Raw genomic sequence first — 19202 nt, 5'->3', positions numbered from 1 at the left:
AACTGTGTTATATATTTTACATGCGTTATTTCATTTAATCATGAATCACTTTTGGAATAAAGAGCCAGTACACTTTAGAGCATAAGTGTACAAAAAAGTAACATGGTGTTTAAAATTGTTAAACTAAACCACCCTTTAACAGTCTTCCTTTGAATACCGAAAATAAAAATAAGATGTATAAAAATGTTTTAGAATCTGATCAAAGCATTTTCAAATGGTACATATTTTTAAAAGACAAAAGTAGAGGAAACAAGGAGTATTTTAAAAGATGCAATATAAAGCCAGTTCAATTTCAAATATAAAAAGTCTGTCAAGTAAAGATATATACATATATGTGTGTGTTTTCACAAAGACCATCCACTTTTGCCAAGAGTTAGTTCTAAGCTGTGGTGCTGATACCTCAGAAGTCAGGGATTCTCATCTATTCTAAGCTCAAAATGGAGGACCCAATTTCCGGTCTTCATGCTATCACCGATCTGCTCTTTGATATTGAACAAATCTTTCCTTCCCTCAATCTTCCTGATTCACACATAGACACAGACACACACACCAATCAATCAATCAGTATTTTATAATAGCATATGCTATTTCCACTCCACTTCATCTCATCTGAACCATGTGACCCCTAGGAGTAATCCTTCCATGGTCCCTGGACTGATTTTGGAAATACATTCTATGGTACCGAGGTAAACATGTGGCTACTCAGCATGCATGGCCAGTTCACGCTCTCGTTTTACCCACATGAGGAAAACTGTATAATCTGAATTCTAAGCATAATTTACTACTAATAACAATGAAATAACATTGAAAGCAGCGAGAAAATATTCCTTCAAAATGCATACATTTTACTTCAAAGCAATTACTATTAAAAAGCACTCCAGTTAGTAAAATCTAAAGAAGACATCATCTTTAATTAATTAACAAAATATATATACACTTTTAGGAAAATTAGTTCTTCTATGGTTTTGCTGCTAAGATAGCCAGCAGATGTCTGCCTAGTCTGGAGGGAATTTCTCTTCCTCAGGAGAAAACAGCTTAAATGGAAACAAATAGCCATATGCTAACTGTACACTGCTTAGCAGATGATGTCGACAGCCATGTTCTACAATGGAAAACATGAGGGTCAAGGTTCAAATTAACTTTCTTTAAACTTCAATGTAATTATCCAAGATCAAATTACGTATTAAATGTAAGTTGTGTCAAAGATCTGTACTATCAATTTGTGGCAGGCATAACATGGAGTTCTAAGATTAATCATTGGTGATATTGGGTACAGGAGAATAGACCCACAAAATATTTTCCTAATAAGCTTTTAAATAGAGCTAATCCAAAATAAGCAAGAAAATACTACTCGTAAGACCTTAGAAAGGTGAGTTTGAAACTGAATTAGATGAATAGTGAATTTTTATGAAAACAGCAAAGTATTCTAAATTAAATAATTTCATATTCTCATCAAGAGGTGATTATTGGTTTGCAAAGAAAAATAATCAATGAAAAATAAACTTTAAAACCACATTTGTGCATAAAAATTGTTTTCTTTTATAAAATCAAACTTCAAATAATTACAAGTGAAAACATTAGAAATAAAAACTACTACACATTTCTTAGCATTCCAATGTTTTGACTTTATAATTGTGTGAGATAACTTTAACTGCACCAAAACTGTTTTTGAGAAAAAGGTTTATAGCTTTTACTACACAGCAAAGAACAGCAGCAAAACATAAACCAATATCTGCACTGAGGTCTACCCTTGTTATAACTGGGATATAAATGAAAATAAAAATAAATACTCCCCCAAATAACATAAATAGAATAACTTTGGTGCATTACTTCAGCTTAAATAAATATTAAAGGCACAATAGACAAAAATATTATTTCTATACAGAAATAAAGGTTTTAAATGGCATTCTATATTAAATTTTTTTTAATGTTTGAGAGGTCGACAATTGTTAGGAACCAAGAAATACAGTTGTTGTTACAGCTGTAAAACTTGGTTTAAAGGCAAATAAAACACATATAAATGTTTTTAAAAGCATTACCAACAACTGCGCTATGAAACCTGTGTTGCCTCAAGACACTTTTCCTCAATGTTTTTTCTTGGGGCGATAGTTTCACTAAGCAATTAGATGCAATCTTTGTCTTCCTGTGTCTGAGCCTTAGGGAAAGTAAGAATAGTTCTCATTGAACTTCTGGTACCTAAACTGAGGAAACATTTTTTTAGGTAGTAATATTTTCCAAGAAAAAATAAAACCCAAACTATAACAATACTTTACAGGCTTAACTGACAGACAGCAAATGAAGCCTGTGCTTTCCCCTCACCTTTACCCTGTTTATGTCACATACAAAAAGCTAGTTTTGGCTTTAGGACTGAAACGTCTTCAAAATGGTGAATTAGCAGTGCCCATCGCCTAAAATAAATAACTGAAATACAGTGAATGAAATTACTACATATCCATTTGTAGTGCACTGTAGCATGATTTTTCTAAGTAAGAGTTTCTAGACTTTGTAAACACACAAAATCTTTTTAACTGCAGAGTATTTAATTTTTGCAATAAACTTGTGTCTAAATCATACAATTTGCCCGAATGAAAATATGCTTTTTTTTTTTTTTTTTTTTGAGACAAGTTTATACTCTGTCACTCAGGCTGGAGGGCAGGGAGGCAATCATGACTCACACCTGCCTAAATCTCCAGCACCCAAGAAATCCTCCTGTCTCAGCCTCCAGAGTAGCTGTGGCTACAGACGTGCACCACCATGACCAGCTAATTTTTTTTTTTTTTTACTCTTTGCAGAAATGAGGTCTTGCTGTGTTTCCCAGGTTGATCTCAAAGTCCTGGCCTCAAGTGATTCCCTGTCTTGGGCTCCCAAACTGTTAGGATTACAGGCGTGTGCCACCATATCCAGCTAAAAACATGCTTTTAATAACTGCAATTAAACTAGTATAAAAATTATTCAAAGCAAACACTATTCAACTTTTTTCAGGGTTTCTTTTTTTGTTTTGTTTTGCTTTTTTTTTTTTTTTTTTTTTTTTGAGACAGAGTCACATTCTGTCGCTCAGGCTGGAGTGCAGTGGTGTAATCTCGGCTCACTGCAACCTCTGCCTCCCGGGTTCAAGCAATTCTCCTGCCTCAGCCTCCCGAGTAGCTGGGATTGTAGGCATGTGCCACCACGCCCGGCTAATTTTTGTATTTTTAGTAGGGACGGTGTTTCACCATGTTGTCCAGGCTGGTCTCAAACTCCTGACCTCAGGCTATCTGCCTGCCTCAGCCTCCCAAAGTGCTGGGATTACAAGCATGAGCCACTGCACCTGGCCCAGGGTTTCAAATATTTATTATCACTAATAAGAATGCTTATTATAAAACTATCCTTATTAATGTTAAACTATATTTGACAAATATTTACTCTCTCTATATATATATATTTCCCCATTTAAAAATATATTAATTGTTCCCGAATAATATCTTAAAGTATTTTTAAAGTACCTATATTTTTCAGTCAGTTATAATGTTCTTTTTTTCTCGGGAGCTTGAAAACATTTTGGAGACATAATGATGAACATCATCCTAAAATTTATGAGCCACACATTCAGGGGCTCTGTATTTTAATATTTTGCCGGTAAAAGTGATATAATGATCTTATGGCTGGTTTCAACTCCATGATTGTATATTTGCTGACTAAGGCTAGAAAGCTTTTCCCATAATGGCCTCTCAAGGTAATGGAATGTCTAGCTAAGAAAGAGAACTTAACTGGCAGCTAATAGTATCTTTAAAATACCCACACAAAAGCCAGGTTAGAAAAGACAACTCTTGACATCCTAGTGCATTCAAAGTACCTGGATCACGCGGCGGTAAAACTAAAGGTGTTTGCAAACGAAGCTCTAGAAAGTAAGCATTTAGTCCTTTTTATTCAAGTCTGTAACTTTTAAAAAAATTCTGACAATGATAAAAACACAAACAGAGTAGGAAATAATACAGAAAAAAAGTGATTTTCGATATCTGAAAACATCAAAGTTGGTAAATAACTCACTTATAAGCAATTATGATTCCAGAGAACAAACAATCACTATTTTACCCTCTGTAGTTTCTTATCCACCAAAATAGGAGCTGGGTTAGGTCATCTATATCACCTTTTTAATTCTCTAAATTAATTTTCAGATAACTTAGTTTTATCTCCACAGAGAATAATTATTCTTAAATATAAATGTGTCAAAAGTTACAAAGATACTAATACCATAACTTTGAAATATGACTTTATCAAAATATGCAGTTGGTCCTCTATATCCATGGGCTCTGTAACTGTGGAATCAACCAACCACAGATGGAAAATATTAGGGGAAAAGAAATGATAGCATCTATACTGAATATGTATGGCTTTTTTACCCTTGCGATTATCCCCTAGACAATACAGTATAGCAACAATTACTGTAAGACCTATTGAACGTAATCCAAACGTATTTGTAAGTATGGGGGGAGGGTGTGCATAGGTTATGTGTAAATACTATGTCATATATAAAGAACTTGAGCATCCATGGTATTTGTATATACAGCAGTCCTGTAACCAATCCACATGAATACTGAGGGAGGACTATACGTTCTTTTATAAATAGGTCAAACATTTAAACTTATTCTGCATGGGCTACCTTTCAAGTTGGACTTAAAAAACAAACAAACAAACAAACAAAAAACTAGCCTTCTGTGATGATGATAGCTGTCATTCACCTCACTAATTTAGTTCCCAGACCTTTACTGAGCATCAAGACACTAAGAGAAAGGCCGTAAGTTCATTGTTAGTTAACTGTGAATAGGCAAATATAAACTGGATTGGAGAACTTCAAGGACATATTTTTAAAACGAATAGCTAGTTTTAACATAGTTGTAAATGGCTGCTTTACTTTTTATTGTATCTAATTATATTTTACGCCCATATCAGACACTTTTGGCAATTCTGTCTTAGGTAACACGAGGCTCTGGGAGGGCGATCAAGTCATTCACATTCTCCGGGGCTGATTTCACGTTAGTAACACGATCGAGTTGGAATAATCTGTCTCTAAATTCCTTTCCACATTTATAACTTCATAATTATACGCATGCATCATTTTATACTTATTTAAGTTACATTTGAATATTGAAGACAACTTTGGAGACTATGAAAACTAATTATATAATTAAAATCTCGAACATAAACTTTTTTATATAATTAAAATTTTGAACATATCAATTACCTTGGAAAAACATCATATACAAATATATATATAGTTATGTATATAGTTTTATAGAAAATTATATATAAAGTGAATTTTATCTAAATTTCCTTTGTCTCTCCAATCCCTATGCAATTCTCAATTTTTGTCATATTATATACAGCAGGATCCCTTCAAGGGAATGAAATCATTTTGGCTACTCCTTGAATGTAGATAGAAAATAAAAGAAGCCCAATTCTTATTCAACTGCAGTACAAATCTGTCCTATAGACACAACAGTTTAATGATTAGTCAATAAATCCTTCTTGAGGGTAATTTCAAATAAACTGTATTTGGTGCTAGTGTAAATAAACTGAACCACCAACTACTTGAGGATAACATACACCTGTTTCCTTCCAAAGGCACCCCACAGTGGCCAAGAAAATAAAATATAAGGCATATACTCATACTTTTTTGATATAGTTTTAATAGAAATATATTTCTAAGAATTAGAAATGGTTAAAACCCTAACTTAAACTGCCAGTTGAAAGTATTTTTCTTAATGAAGACAAATTTTTAAATCCCACGGTATCTTATTTATAGACAAATTCTCATATGTAGATATGTATAAATGCATGTGTATGCACGCGTGTGCGTTTGCGCACGTGTGTGCGCGTGTGTGCGCGTGTGTGCGCATATGTGCGCGCGTGTGCGTCTGCGTGTGTGTGTGCGCGCACGTGCGTGTGTGTATTTTTTGGCTATTCACAGCCATGATCCCACTACTGATCAGCATGGGAGTTTTGATCTGTTCCATTTCTGACCTGATCCTGTTCACCCCTCCTTAGGCCGACCTGGTGGTTCCCCATTCTCAGGAGGTCACCATACCGTTGCCAAACTCAGTTTGGACACCCAGTGGGCAGGGTGCGGTACAGCCCAGAACTCCTGCGCCCAAGCAGTTCACTTGCCTCAGTGTCTCAAGTAGCTGAACTATAGGCAGCACATGGTCCCCTATTCAATATATTTAAAAGTAACAAAGGAGGGGGTAGAACAATTTTAATAAAATTTTCCAACAGAAAATCACTCCCAATCAAAAGTCAAATCATTAATCAACGCTGTGTAAATCCCAATTTAGCTTGAGTAACAAGTTAGGATGAGAAATACAGAAAACTCAAATAGTAGATTGTATTCATATATAAAGCTAGAGATTATCCTCAGGTAAGGCCTAGGATACAAATTCAACTTTTCATTGCCATGATCAAACAAATGAGGCCATTCTGCCACCCCCCTGCCAAACACAGAAAGCCCAGTTTACTTACTGGCTACTTCCAGCGATGCATTGTGGCTCACGGCCTCTCCAAGGTAATTCCTTGCTACACAGACATAGACCCCTTCATCAGGTCTACTTTTCCGTCCATGTACTATGCGTAAGAAAAATAAAGATCCACTTGGCAGCAACATTCGGTGTGAGCGAGGGTCATCTTTGTCTGTCTCCACTCTCTCTCCCCCTTTATACCATTCAATAGTGGGTGTGGGGCGGCCTTCGGCTTTGCAGTTCAAAGTTGCAGGTTCTCCTTTTGAGACAATCAGGTCTGAAGGGTGTTCAACAATGCGAGGTGGAAAATCTTCCTGACGAAGACGGGAGCCTGCAGAAGAATTGACAAAATATCTTCAAATATCACTTGAAAACAGTTAATCGCTTATTTCAAAAGCATCAGCTTCACCATTACTGTTTAAACACTGCATAACATTGGCCTACCCTTCCTACCCTATTTACTAACAATATTTCTGGTGTCTGCCTTGACTACACCTTCCAATTCCTGAATCCTTTTGAGTCTCCACTCAGAAACTTCTCTAGCCTACACACCGTCTGTGCAAATCCTGTCTGCTCCTCAAATCCCTGACCCATAAGTCCTTTCAGAACCCATTACATTGCCTGTCTATATCATGCATGTGCCTGTTTCTGCGGAGGAATGTGGTAGAGAAGTACTGAATGGCTTCCCGAGTATTACAAAGAATGGCGCGGCTCCCCGGAATCTCCTTTTCAACAAACAGCAGTCAACACTTTAACAAAACATATGCTATATACTAATGAACATTTACATTCAAATGTATAATAGCACTGTCCTTTATGTAGACTTTTATATGTTCCTAAATAATAACAAGTATATACACTTCCCCAGTTTTATTAATAAATTAATTTTATTAATAATTTATATTTTAATAGACTTCAGAGGTGAAATGCTAAGTACCTGAGTTTAAATAATTAAATATACTATTAAATGGTAAAGGATGTTGAGTGAGGGGCTTCATTCTGCACTTTACATATTACTTAATAAATGAAGCCCTGAGTGTCTATGTCATTTAAATATTTCCTGTGTCTGTACCTTATTGTTTCCAATGAGATTATAATCTCAAAAACAGGAATGATGTTTCATATTTTATAACATTCCTATCTTATTTCTGCTTATATAGAGTAAATACGTAAATTTATCAAAGATTTCTCAAATTCGACAGCCAAAGGCCTTACTGAATGGAGTCCCAAACTTTGCCCTCATCTAGTATTTCAAGGTCCATGAATAAGGCAAAGTAGACACCAGTCTTCCTCTCTTTCTGTCCCCTAGTCCTTCCCAAATTCCTCCCGAAAAGTTCTCAAATTAATCTGCTTAGCCTCGTCTCTACAGCCAGCTGCCATCATAAGTCCAATTACCGTCCCTTTCTACCAGGATGTAGGAAAGCCTCTGAAATAGTTTCACTTGAGTGTAGCCAGATGAAGGCTCTGAAATGCAAATATAATGTGGGTTGTCTTCTACTTCAGTGGCTCTTAAAATAAACTTATGGCTCTTAAGGTAAGTCTTTAACTAGACCTACAAGAGCTACCATGTTCATTCCCTGATCCAGCTGTCTAGACACTTCCTGTTCCATGCCTTTCTCTGCTGTCTTCAGCCTGACTTCTGTTAGCTCCACAGATGCCTTGCACATCCTACTGCCACATGACTTATGCGTGCCACAGGGTCTGGGCTTGAAAGAATCTTATGCTAGAATACACCTACTCTTATTTCAAATCTCTGCTCTCCCTAATCTTTACAAGAAAGCTAAATGTTGGTTTTATAAACCTAAACAGCACTATATAGCTACCCATGGTAAGAATGATAAGAATCACAATATATAAATCTATTTGTCTGATGCTATTTGTCTGTTTTTCCCACCCTTCTGTAAGATCTGCGGGTCTGGTTTTGCTCACGGTATTTCCCTTATGCTTGGCAGAGTGCTGTTCACATTATAGTACTCAGTAAACCATGTGTTGAATAAATGACAAAAAAGAATGAAGTGCTGACAAGAAAGACCTAACTAAGCAGAATGAGATGAAGTTTAAGAATCATGCATTCTATGACAAGACAGGAAAATATTTTATTTTAAAAAGTTATAACTAATATGTATACATTCAACCTTTAACAGACTGTAAGGCCTACGCGAGGCTTATTTGTATCTGTTTCTAATTTGTAGCTCCTCCAACTAATGTTTTTTCTTAGTGAAATGAATTAATGATAATAGATCTATTATTTATGTCCACCATGAAACAAAAATTATAATTTGAAATGCTAATAGTTTTATAATCTGAAACGCTAATAACTTTAGCTTAGTGCATATATACAGCATGCTATAGATTCTTTCAATGAAACTAAGCTCTAGAAAGGGAGGAAATAAACTAGCAATATAAAAGAAAAAATTACTTGGAAACTCATATTCTCTAAGGCTATGTTGAAGCCAAGTGAAATTCAGATTGGATTTTAGATTAGTCATAACAGTCAGTGCTATACAACTTCAGAAGATTAAGTATTACAGTACGTTCTTGGCCTTTACCCTTGGCTGGAATTCTGAAAGGTGGATGCTAAGGAGGATTGACTGCTGAGGAGATATTTAATTAAAGGAACTTTTATTTTAAAATCTGAAAGTCCCTTTCAGATAGAAAATAGGGATATATAGGTTGTCATGAGAATACAAAGCAGGAGCACTTCAGATTGCCTGAGCACGACAGAGAAGAAACTCACACACACTACATTTGAGATAAGCCTTGAAGAACGGGTCAGAAAGGGAAGGCAGGAGATGATTTCACCCAGGAGCACAGGTACAGGAGTGTGTGCTACGCTTGCGGGACCTGCAAGTGGCTTAGTACGGCCTGAGTATAAAGTGCATTTCGGAGATGGTGAAATATAAGTATGAAGAAATAGCTAAAAGAAGTAACATCTTGGGCTTTGTACACTGAGCAACAGTTTTGGAACCCAGTGGAAGGCAGCCAGAAACCATTAAAAAATTTTAAGCAAGGGATGGGTATCATAAAGGCTGGTTTTAAAGAGCTCACTATTGGCAGCATGAAACTGGACTTAACAGGATGAGCCAAGAAGGAATTAGTGAGGACCCATTTCAAGCAATAAATCTGAAAACCAGGGTCAGGCATGGTGGCTCATGCCTGGAATTCCAGCACTTTGGGAGGTCAAGGCAGGAGGATCACTTGAGCCCAGGAGTTCAAGACGAGCCTAGGCAACACAAGGAAACCATATCTCTATAAAAAACGTAAACAATTAGCCAGGTGTATGATGCACGCCTGGAATCCCAGCAACTCACAAGCTCAGGTGCAATGATCGCCTGGGCCTGGGAAGTCGAGGCTGCAGTGAGCTGGGATCGCACCACTGCACTCCAGCACAGGGACAGAGGGAGACACTGTCTCAAAAATAAAGAAAGAAATCCGAGAGCCAGAATCTAGCCATTAACAGACAGAAAGGAAAACAGATGGAAGAATCTCAAGATATTAATTCACAAAATCAACAGAATCTAGCCACTGACAGTATGGAGGAAAAGGAAATGCAAATGCACAGGATGGAGGAGAGGTAGAGAGTAGTGAGTTTCCAAGTTTCTTGTCTCTGTAATGGGTGAAGAGCAGTGTTTCACTGAAGGTAGGGAATAAGAGAGTGAAATTTGGTAAGAGGAAGAAGGGCGAGGAGATAATTCTATCCAGTATGAGACAATGAAGAATTTGGGATACTTCTAGAATATCCAAACGGTGTTGACAAGCTGTCAATTGTATGTCCCTAAGTTTGACCACGAAAAAGAAATCTCAGCTGGAAAGTCAATTAGAATAGAGCCACTGATGAAATCCACAGGAAAGATCAAAACTGTCTGGGGAAGCCCAGCTGAGTAGTCCCAGCGCCTCGGCAGGCTGAGGTGGAAGGATCCCTTGAGCCCATGAGTTGCAGGCTGCAGTGTGCTATGATCACATCTGTGAATACCCACTGCACTTCACCCTGGGCAACACAGTAACACCCCATCTCTAAAACTGTTTTTTGTTTAAGTCCAGAGGGATTATGTACAGGAAGTAATGACCAATTACAGAATCTGGATGTCACCCAGGCTCCACTAAAGTGCAGTGTTTCTGAGGGTTTGCTCTGTCCCTAATTTGCAGTCCCCTATAGCGAAACCACAACCAAGTATGGCTTTGGGAATGGAACTCAGGACCAAGTTATTACCATGATGTTTGTACAGAACAATTCAGTAAACATCTCAGCAATAAAAATGTTTTCCATATTATTAAATGATAAATTTCTCAAAAGGCTCTAAGAATACTCTTTCTTCAGATTGTTACTCGGCATTGCTTCAAGGAAGAGCTGCAGTTCTCAGGGTGATTAGTCTGCTAATGCATATTATGGTGTACAAAAGAGGGGGGTATAATACGCAGCATTTCCCAACTTATTTGGCCACTGAACTCTTTATTTATTTATTTATTTATTTATTTATTGCAGAATATCCCACTGACTGAACTTTGCTTCTAAGAAACAAGTTTCAAGAGAAAATATACACTATCGAGCATGTGATAATTTGAGGAGAATGAATAGGATCAGCAAAAAACCTATTATTTGACTATTAAGCCAATACCTTTGGAGGTTATAACAAAATATAGAAATCCCACGTTTCTCATAAAGTATAACCTTCAGAAAAAAGATCTTCCAATTTCTGAGTGATATTTATGAGTGACTGGTTAACTTCAATAATAAAAACCATAAATGGTAATCATCATCTTTATTTAAAAAGTATAATGAAGTATTATTTGTTACAAAGTCTAAGCAGGAAGAAAAGGAAAAGAAAACTACTATTAATTATCCACCATCTTCTTTATTACAACAACAACTTTATGAAGTGTGTGTTGCTATATCTGTGCCCATATGGAGGAACCAAGACTCTCAGCTGTCATTCAGCTGGGAAGTGGCAGTGCTGGAGTTCAACCCTAGTCAGATTCAACGTCCTTGCGTTTTCAAACTATTCCATAACTACTGCATTCATTAGTTAAAATCCACAGAGAAACATCCTTGTTCATGCTTGCTTCCAACACGGGAGGTGTTCACTTTGATTGCTTACTTTTAAAATAGAGATGATAAAAACATCGAGAAACGGCCAAACCTGTTGACATCTGTTGTGTTTCCCCATGCACAGCATATCTATCTGCAAATGATTTCACAGTTACTTCATTCAGCAGAGACCCTCGTGACGAATACATGGAGACAGAAAGCTTTCCATGTATCATGCCACCTTCTCCAAACACGAGCTCACACTGCTCAGTAAATATCCTTACATGATCAGTTTCTCATATGCTCAGAACCTCAATTCCTACACAATTGTTTGCACAATTAAAATTCAATATCATTGGTTTCCAACTCTTTTTCTGCCCATATACTTCAGGGTTTTGAAAACCTATATCATAAATATATATATAACCTATATATATAATATACCATATATAATCTATATCATGGATATACATAACTCTGACTCACTTTCTTAAAGGAGAACTTTAAGGGAGTTACACCAGGTCAAATACGGAAGAGCATATATAAATCTCGGAAGAGTGCAGACGAAAGGCTCCAAGTACCAGATATCAGTGATTGCAATCTTCCGCCCTAGAAGTGGTGTCCACCTTCACTCTGTCACATTTATAATATTATATATTTACGTACAGTATACATATAATATTCTTGACTCATTATTCATAACAAGCTTTCTCTCTTCAATCATCAATTCCACATTCCTATAAGACATCTGATAACCATCATTCTAGTAACGTTCTAGTTATGTTAATTTGTATATATTTTATGTAATAAGATACAAAATCTATATCCCAATTGGCAGAACCAACTTCCAGGTTTCAACCACATTCTGCACAGTAAACGTAATAGTTACAAAGAGGAGGGGGGGGGAACCACAGACTGATGACGTGAGGCTTTTAAAAAGGAACAAGGATGATACTCTCGCTGATACTGTCAACTGCCCTCTGCAAGAATCCTGATAGAATCTTGAGAATTCACTTCAGGCAAGACCAGTATCAGGGAAAGGGCAGGGGAGGATTCCTTCAACAACTGCCCAGTTGGAAGATAAAATATAAACATGAGTGACTGAAATATCTAAATATTTACACAACCACAGCTGGAAAAAGATATACACGTAAGTGCTAAGTATTTCAAGGAAATATATCAAAGTCACATGAGATTTATGATGAGGAAACCAAACTCCTAGTTGGATGTAAACTGCTTCCCCCTCTGAGAGGTCACTTTTACACAAACACAGAACGTAACCATTAAAGAGACTGCTCTTGTTACTATTCTGCTGAGGTAAGCATAAACATATGTATTAAAAGAATTATATATATAATTTTATTCTTTATTCATGTATATGATTTTATATTTTTTTCTAGCATGACAATATTTATCTTATGGTTTTGTTTATTTGTGTTTCAGGTCTGTTTCTTAAGAGACTGAGAAAAAAGAGTATTTATTTTATTAGTAGTTTTGTTTTGATACAACTGTTTTCATACTCTGCTGTATAAAATTAGAAAACCTAAAATGATTAAAATATCTGTCTCCATCAAATATCATATTAATGTATCCTGCAGCACAAAAATTCTTATAAAACTTCTAAAAGCACAAGAGGAACAAATTCAGTGAGTAGCTGACAGACACACCATAAATATTAATAGACAATTTGGCGACATCTGTCCAAGGTGTGGACAGGGATGTACAGAATTGCCTCAAGGCAATTATATATATAATATATAAAAACCTATATATTTATATGTAGGTTTAAACCTATATTCTTAAAAGGGCCTTGCTGCTTAACACTTTTATTTAAGTTCCATTTACATTTTAAGGAGCAGAACTGCCTCCAATTATTAACATAAATCCTATCATGGGCACTAATCCTGTAATTTTCCTGTCAGAATTTCATCCTACAAGAAGACATTTGGTAAAAAATAAGAAGGCAGCACCCATTAATTACTCACTGTGTGGAGTAGATTTAAATATCCTCTATTAAGTTACACACATTTCCAAATACTCATGCTTACTATTGAAATAAGAAGTATAAAAACAGTCCACACTCTACAAAAAAAGCTAAGTACTTTCACCTGAAATTATATATAGTAATGAATACAAGGAAAATGGAATGGATTATAATAACTACATGATTACTATATTATGCCATTTTCCTCAGCTACTTTGTTTTATCCTAATGTCTCTTGATTATAAACTTCTACCTAAGAAAACACTATTTAGAGGAGAACTTCTCCAGCCAAAATTTAGAATAACCCTAACATTTAACTGAGTGCCACTGGTAGAATTTATCATCTAAAATGGTTACCAAAATAGACCAAAAGGAAGTTCCAAGAGTGAGTGCCTGGTGTTTTTGTAATATTCCTAAAGAATCTAATATCGTATGGCTATGTCTCCAGAGACAGGAAAAAGATTGGCAGTAGCATAAGTTAAATTTTAGAAACAATTTTGCCTCCCCTCTCCCATTGTTAATAATATATAGACAACTAAGTAGGAGAGGCTTCTCTGTCATGAGACCCAAACATCATAGAAGCTAGAAGGGCTGTAACTGCAGAATTGTCACGATTGAACCAATTCAGGCAAGATTTCATCCTGAGCTGTAGCTAAGGGAATTGGAAGGTTGAAGCTGGCTAGCTGGCTGAGTTCATTTTTCCTATTTGCCCCTTAGTAAAATGCTCAAGTAACATGCAAACTGAAGAATTTTACTTTCAGTAAAATACCAAACAAATATATTTGCATGTGTTAAAGTTCAAATTCTCTCAATCTCCCATCCACCAATCTATCCATCAGTTGTTTACTTGTATATTATTCCTATACTGTAGTATGAATTGTGTTAAGCACTGGCAGCACAAAGAAACATGAAATAGAATCCCCGATCTTAACAGCCTTTTAAGTCTACCAAGGGAGGCAGAAATATTAACGTGGAAAATACTGAAAAATAAGAGCCATACAAGATAAGACAATAGTAGAAGAAACTGGAATCAAAGGAAGAAACAGCGTGAGGGTGGAGGGGCATAAACTACTATAACATCTAGGGGGAAAGTAATTAAAACTAGAGACGGGATTCAAATGGTCTGGGTTCAAATCTAGCCTCTGGAACTTCTGAGTTGTTTGAACTCGAATAAATTGCTTAAACTCTCTGAATATTAGTTTCTCCATCTGTAAAATGAGGCTAAAATAATACCTACACTTTATAGGTTAGCCTAAGTTCTAATGCGCAAAATAATATTACATTGATCCACGAGTTGGAACCATCAATCAAGTATTTTGGAAGTCGTCATAAGCACCATTATTTGATTTTAGATTCTCCTCCTAACTCTCTTCTGGAATTACATTAGGATTCTTAGTAATCTGTAGAAGAATTAATTATTTTCCCTAGATTTTTAAGAAGCACTGAAAATAAAGCTAAATCTTTAGTTTTAGTTGAGCATTCAACTTAAAATAATTTTCTACGTACACAGGTCATGGCAAGTTTTGGCATAATTCCAGCAAAACATCATTCAAAAGAGAGAAAAGAAAAAAAAAACTACAGCATTTAGCATAGCCAACTTACTGTTTTACTGAGAAGCATCAGAGACTGAGTAACTAAAGCCATCTATAATAAAGCATCTCTGTTCCTTGTGAACACATTCCAAATATATCCACTGAGTAAATGTATTGCTTTCAAAATTTTAAAGACACACTAGTGCTTTTAAAATATTACTGAGTGAATAGCCATGTTGTTTTTCATTTCCTTTTCATTAAAAATACAAATATACTATGGGTAGCCAGAGTATAGGCTGTTTGTAATTGTGCATCCATAATACTCATTCTAATGGACCAAAACATTTAGGTCTGAAAATAGAATATAATACAACAAATATAACACAATATAATATAGTGGCTTATTTCAGCTGTTAGAACCAATCAGACCTTTGAAATGTTCACTGACAAAGGAATTTGGGCAATATTTTCAATGGTGAAAAACAGTATTTGGGTGGTCCTATGATTTTTTTATTGCTATGGAAATATAGTTAATTATAATCTTGAGTTTTCTTTATATTAGAACAAATTATATGGTACTGCAATCAACGTGAATCTGTGCTTCATTTCTTTCCTTACAATATAGAAATAGCAGATGGTTATATATTTGAGCCAACAATAACCTCAATATACAGAACATGAGAAGATCCCTCTATTGAAGTGGCAACTTAAAAGTACTCTTAGAACTTATAAAATAAACCTTGCTTACCAAAACTACTTTGTTCTCAATTTAAATTTCTAAGGAGAGAATATTTTTTTTCTTAAGTTAATCTTACTTTTGTGTCTAAAAACTTTTTTTCTTTTTTTACTTTTAGGTTCATGGGTACATGTGCAGGTTTGTTACAGAGGTAAACTGTGTGTCATCGGGGTTTGGTGCACAGATTATTTCATCACCAAGCTGATAAGCATGGTACCCGATAGGTATTTTTTCTGAACCTCTCCCTCCTTCCCAACCTCCACCCTCCGGTAAACCCCAGTGTCTGTGGTTCCCCTCTTTGTGTCCATGTGTTCTCACTGTACAACCATGTTTTTAAGCTATCCGTTTAAAGTACGTAAAAACAAGTATGAATATAACAAAATTCCTTAACCATAGGAAGGTTTTTAAAATGATCATTAAAGTAATATTTTTGAGTTCTTTGTCTAAAGAGTTACATTAGATTTTCATGGAATCTGTATATTATAGATATAATTTGCCAAAAGTCAACAACCTAAAATCAATTAAAGTACTAAAAATAAAGCTTTCAACTTTTGAATTAGGCAATATCACTTGTGTTATACTTCAGTAACCCTTGATTCTAGGTGGGCTACTAATGTCTGCAAGATAGCATATGGGATTGCAATTTTAAGGCTAACTGTCTAAAAACAATTACACTTTTAGAAAACAAAATACTTAAAATAACCTTTTAAAGGATTACCAAGAAATCCCTATAGGAATGCTGTCAACTTCACTCATTTTAAAAACTCAGTCAGTACTTCTGACATGAGTAAGAATTTCTGAAGAAAACCTTTTACACATTAGCAAACTAATTGCATTCTTCCTCTCCTGATATCTTCCTCATCTCTTTCTCATTATATCTTGGCTTTAGCTCTTGCAGATTCTAAGGGCACCCTAACAAGATACTGAGAAGCAGCTTCTAATCATTTAGCACACAAGATATAGAAATCTGAAAGGTATTCCAAATGTTAACTTAAAATCTAAATTTTAAGTAATCATAAATACTTAAACAGCATCTCATGGTACATACTTCAGTAAATATTTAAATGAGTAATTAGTAATCTTTATTTTCTAAAGGGGTAAGTAAATAATTCATCATTCCAAAAGAAATGTCTAGTTGATCTAATAGACAAAATAAGCCATAAATAAAATATTTTAAAAATTATTAACATGTATACAGCTTAACATATACACAACTTTTAATGCAAAAACATTAGAATCCCCCAAATTTTCCTAATTCTAAAAACATTTTATTATTGATAATATGTCTACATGCATTTGTGATTTTGTATTTTAATGCAACTTTGAAAGGGAAATCTATTACTTTAGTAACTATCTTGAGAGTGGTTTAATTCTTAATTTTGAAGGAAGAAAGCCATAAAAACAAGTTTTGTTGAAATACTTGTGTTTAACTAAACAATTAACCATAACTGAAATATTTCCACATCCCCATTGCCTGGAACAGCACCTAGCATGTGGCAGGTACTCAATAAACATCTGTTGAATGAATAACCAAAAACGTTAAGTGATCCCATAGGTATTTATACCTAGTGGTATAGACAAGCATCATTCTTGGAGCAGTAAGTGTACCTCTGAGCCGAAGAGAAAATAAGGAATAGGCTTAATTCTGCTTATGGGAAGCAGAAATCCACAAGGGAAGGGAGCCCTGAAGACACAGCCTTCCTGTAAGCAATCGGCGATACAAGGCTCTTGGCCCATTCATAGCTGGAAGCTCTCCTTAAATTTAATTCTGAGGACACTGAAATCTGAAACCGGAACACAGTATCACGTGTGGTACAAATACGAGAATTAACAGAGGTGTAAGTTGTACAATTCTAGCTTAAAAGACAGATTGAGGAAAAGAGAGACAGAAAAAGAGACATAGAAGAAAGGTCTGAGAAGAATCTTAACATTATTTCTTAGAGGCTGTTGAGAAACGTATAGTTTTTGTTTCCTTCTCTATAAGCGTGTGTCGTTTCTAAATAATCCATGATCTTCTGGTGTTATTTTCATAATAAAATATTTTATTTTAGAAGTTCCAAAAACCAACAAACGTTTTTTGGGAAAGTATGGAGAAAATAAAACTGAACCTTTGTTAACTCTTTTGTGTTCATTTATTTACCCAAAATATATGTACTAAACGTCCATGCTGCACCAGGTCTGTGCTAGGTACTGGTGATACAAGAATGCAAAAAAAACCTTAAAAAAAAAAAAAAAAAAACAGTAAGTAGTACCTGTCTCTCTCTCTCTTTTCTTCTAGTTATTAAAGATGCAAAGTTAATAAAAATGACAAGTGACACTGTATGCACTTAAACAGTGCATATGCACTTATATACCTCTTAGAAAACTTTTTAACATAGGGGTCCATAAACAACCATTGAGCAAATGTGAAAGTTGTGCATGCAGAACTGCACGCAGCACAGTTAGAATGAGTGGGAGCAAATGCCTCTGACAAAAATAAGCTTTCCTGGAAATGCGAAAAGCCTGAGTGAGATTACATGAATAGGGACCACAAACCCTGAGGCGCATAGCTGCTCAGTCATGCCCTGTGTGATCCCCAGGAGTTAAAAGACTGGATATGGATTTAAACCGATTAACAGGTATCAATTGCCGCTTCTCTTTAGGAGGCAAATAGACCTAATTATCTTACTTATCTTCCATGCCATTACAAGCTAATTCCTGGTCTACACTGCCCAGGGAAAATCACTTATTTAAACTTTAAATTATTTTTCACTTCACATTTGATTATTTTTAAGCATGTGTGAGATCCTTCAATAACAATAAATTAAACTCAATTACATTATCAAAATATACTTTCTTCCTACTCAGCCTGTAATAACTGGTAATAACTGATATATCTCAATATAATGGGTTTTGCTCCAGCTTTCTACTAGCACAGAAACTACAACTGAGATAGAGAGAGGTGAGCATAAGGTTCTTGTTTTTTTAAATATATAAATTTACTTTGTCATTAATGTTAAGACAATATATAATACAGTCTTTTAAAAAATAAGAGGATTTTTCTTTTGAAATAAGTATTTTGTTGACTACATATATGCATAAACATCTGCTTTGGAGAAACCTAGAGTGAGGTTTAAAATGTAGATAACTCTTTTCTTACCTATTCAATCATAATCTCTGGGTACAAAGACTAGTCACTGGTCTTTACAGGCATGCAAGGTGATTTCTCATGTACCCTAAAGTTTGGGAATCTTATTCCTTAAAGAGCTTTGAAATAAAACATTCAAACATTTGTTAATTCTCAAAATAACTTTAAACTGTAGTTGGAGAGATATTCAAGTTATAATTCTTATTTATCCATTAGGCTAATAATTCCAAATATTGATGTGTTCGAGAATTAGATATATCTCATCATTTTAGGACCAACTTCTGAGAAATGCCTTCCAATAAGTAC

General features: G+C 35.3%; 1 protein-coding gene across 1 annotated transcript in view; it reads right to left on the bottom strand.

Annotated features, from left to right (window-relative positions):
• Positions 1–19202, bottom strand: part of ROBO1 (roundabout guidance receptor 1) — a 1153604-nt gene that overhangs the window by 327605 nt on the left and 806797 nt on the right. The window contains exon 4 of the mRNA XM_050779013.1: positions 6496–6822. Coding sequence (XP_050634970.1) covers positions 6496–6822 — 327 coding nt within the window. The remainder of the gene's footprint in view (positions 1–6495; positions 6823–19202) is intronic.

The sequence above is a fragment of the Macaca thibetana genome, chromosome 2, assembly GCF_024542745.1.
Source record: "Macaca thibetana thibetana isolate TM-01 chromosome 2, ASM2454274v1, whole genome shotgun sequence".
In the NCBI taxonomy this organism is placed as follows: domain Eukaryota; kingdom Metazoa; phylum Chordata; class Mammalia; order Primates; family Cercopithecidae; genus Macaca; species Macaca thibetana.
This window is presented reverse-complemented; position numbering and strand designations above follow the sequence as displayed.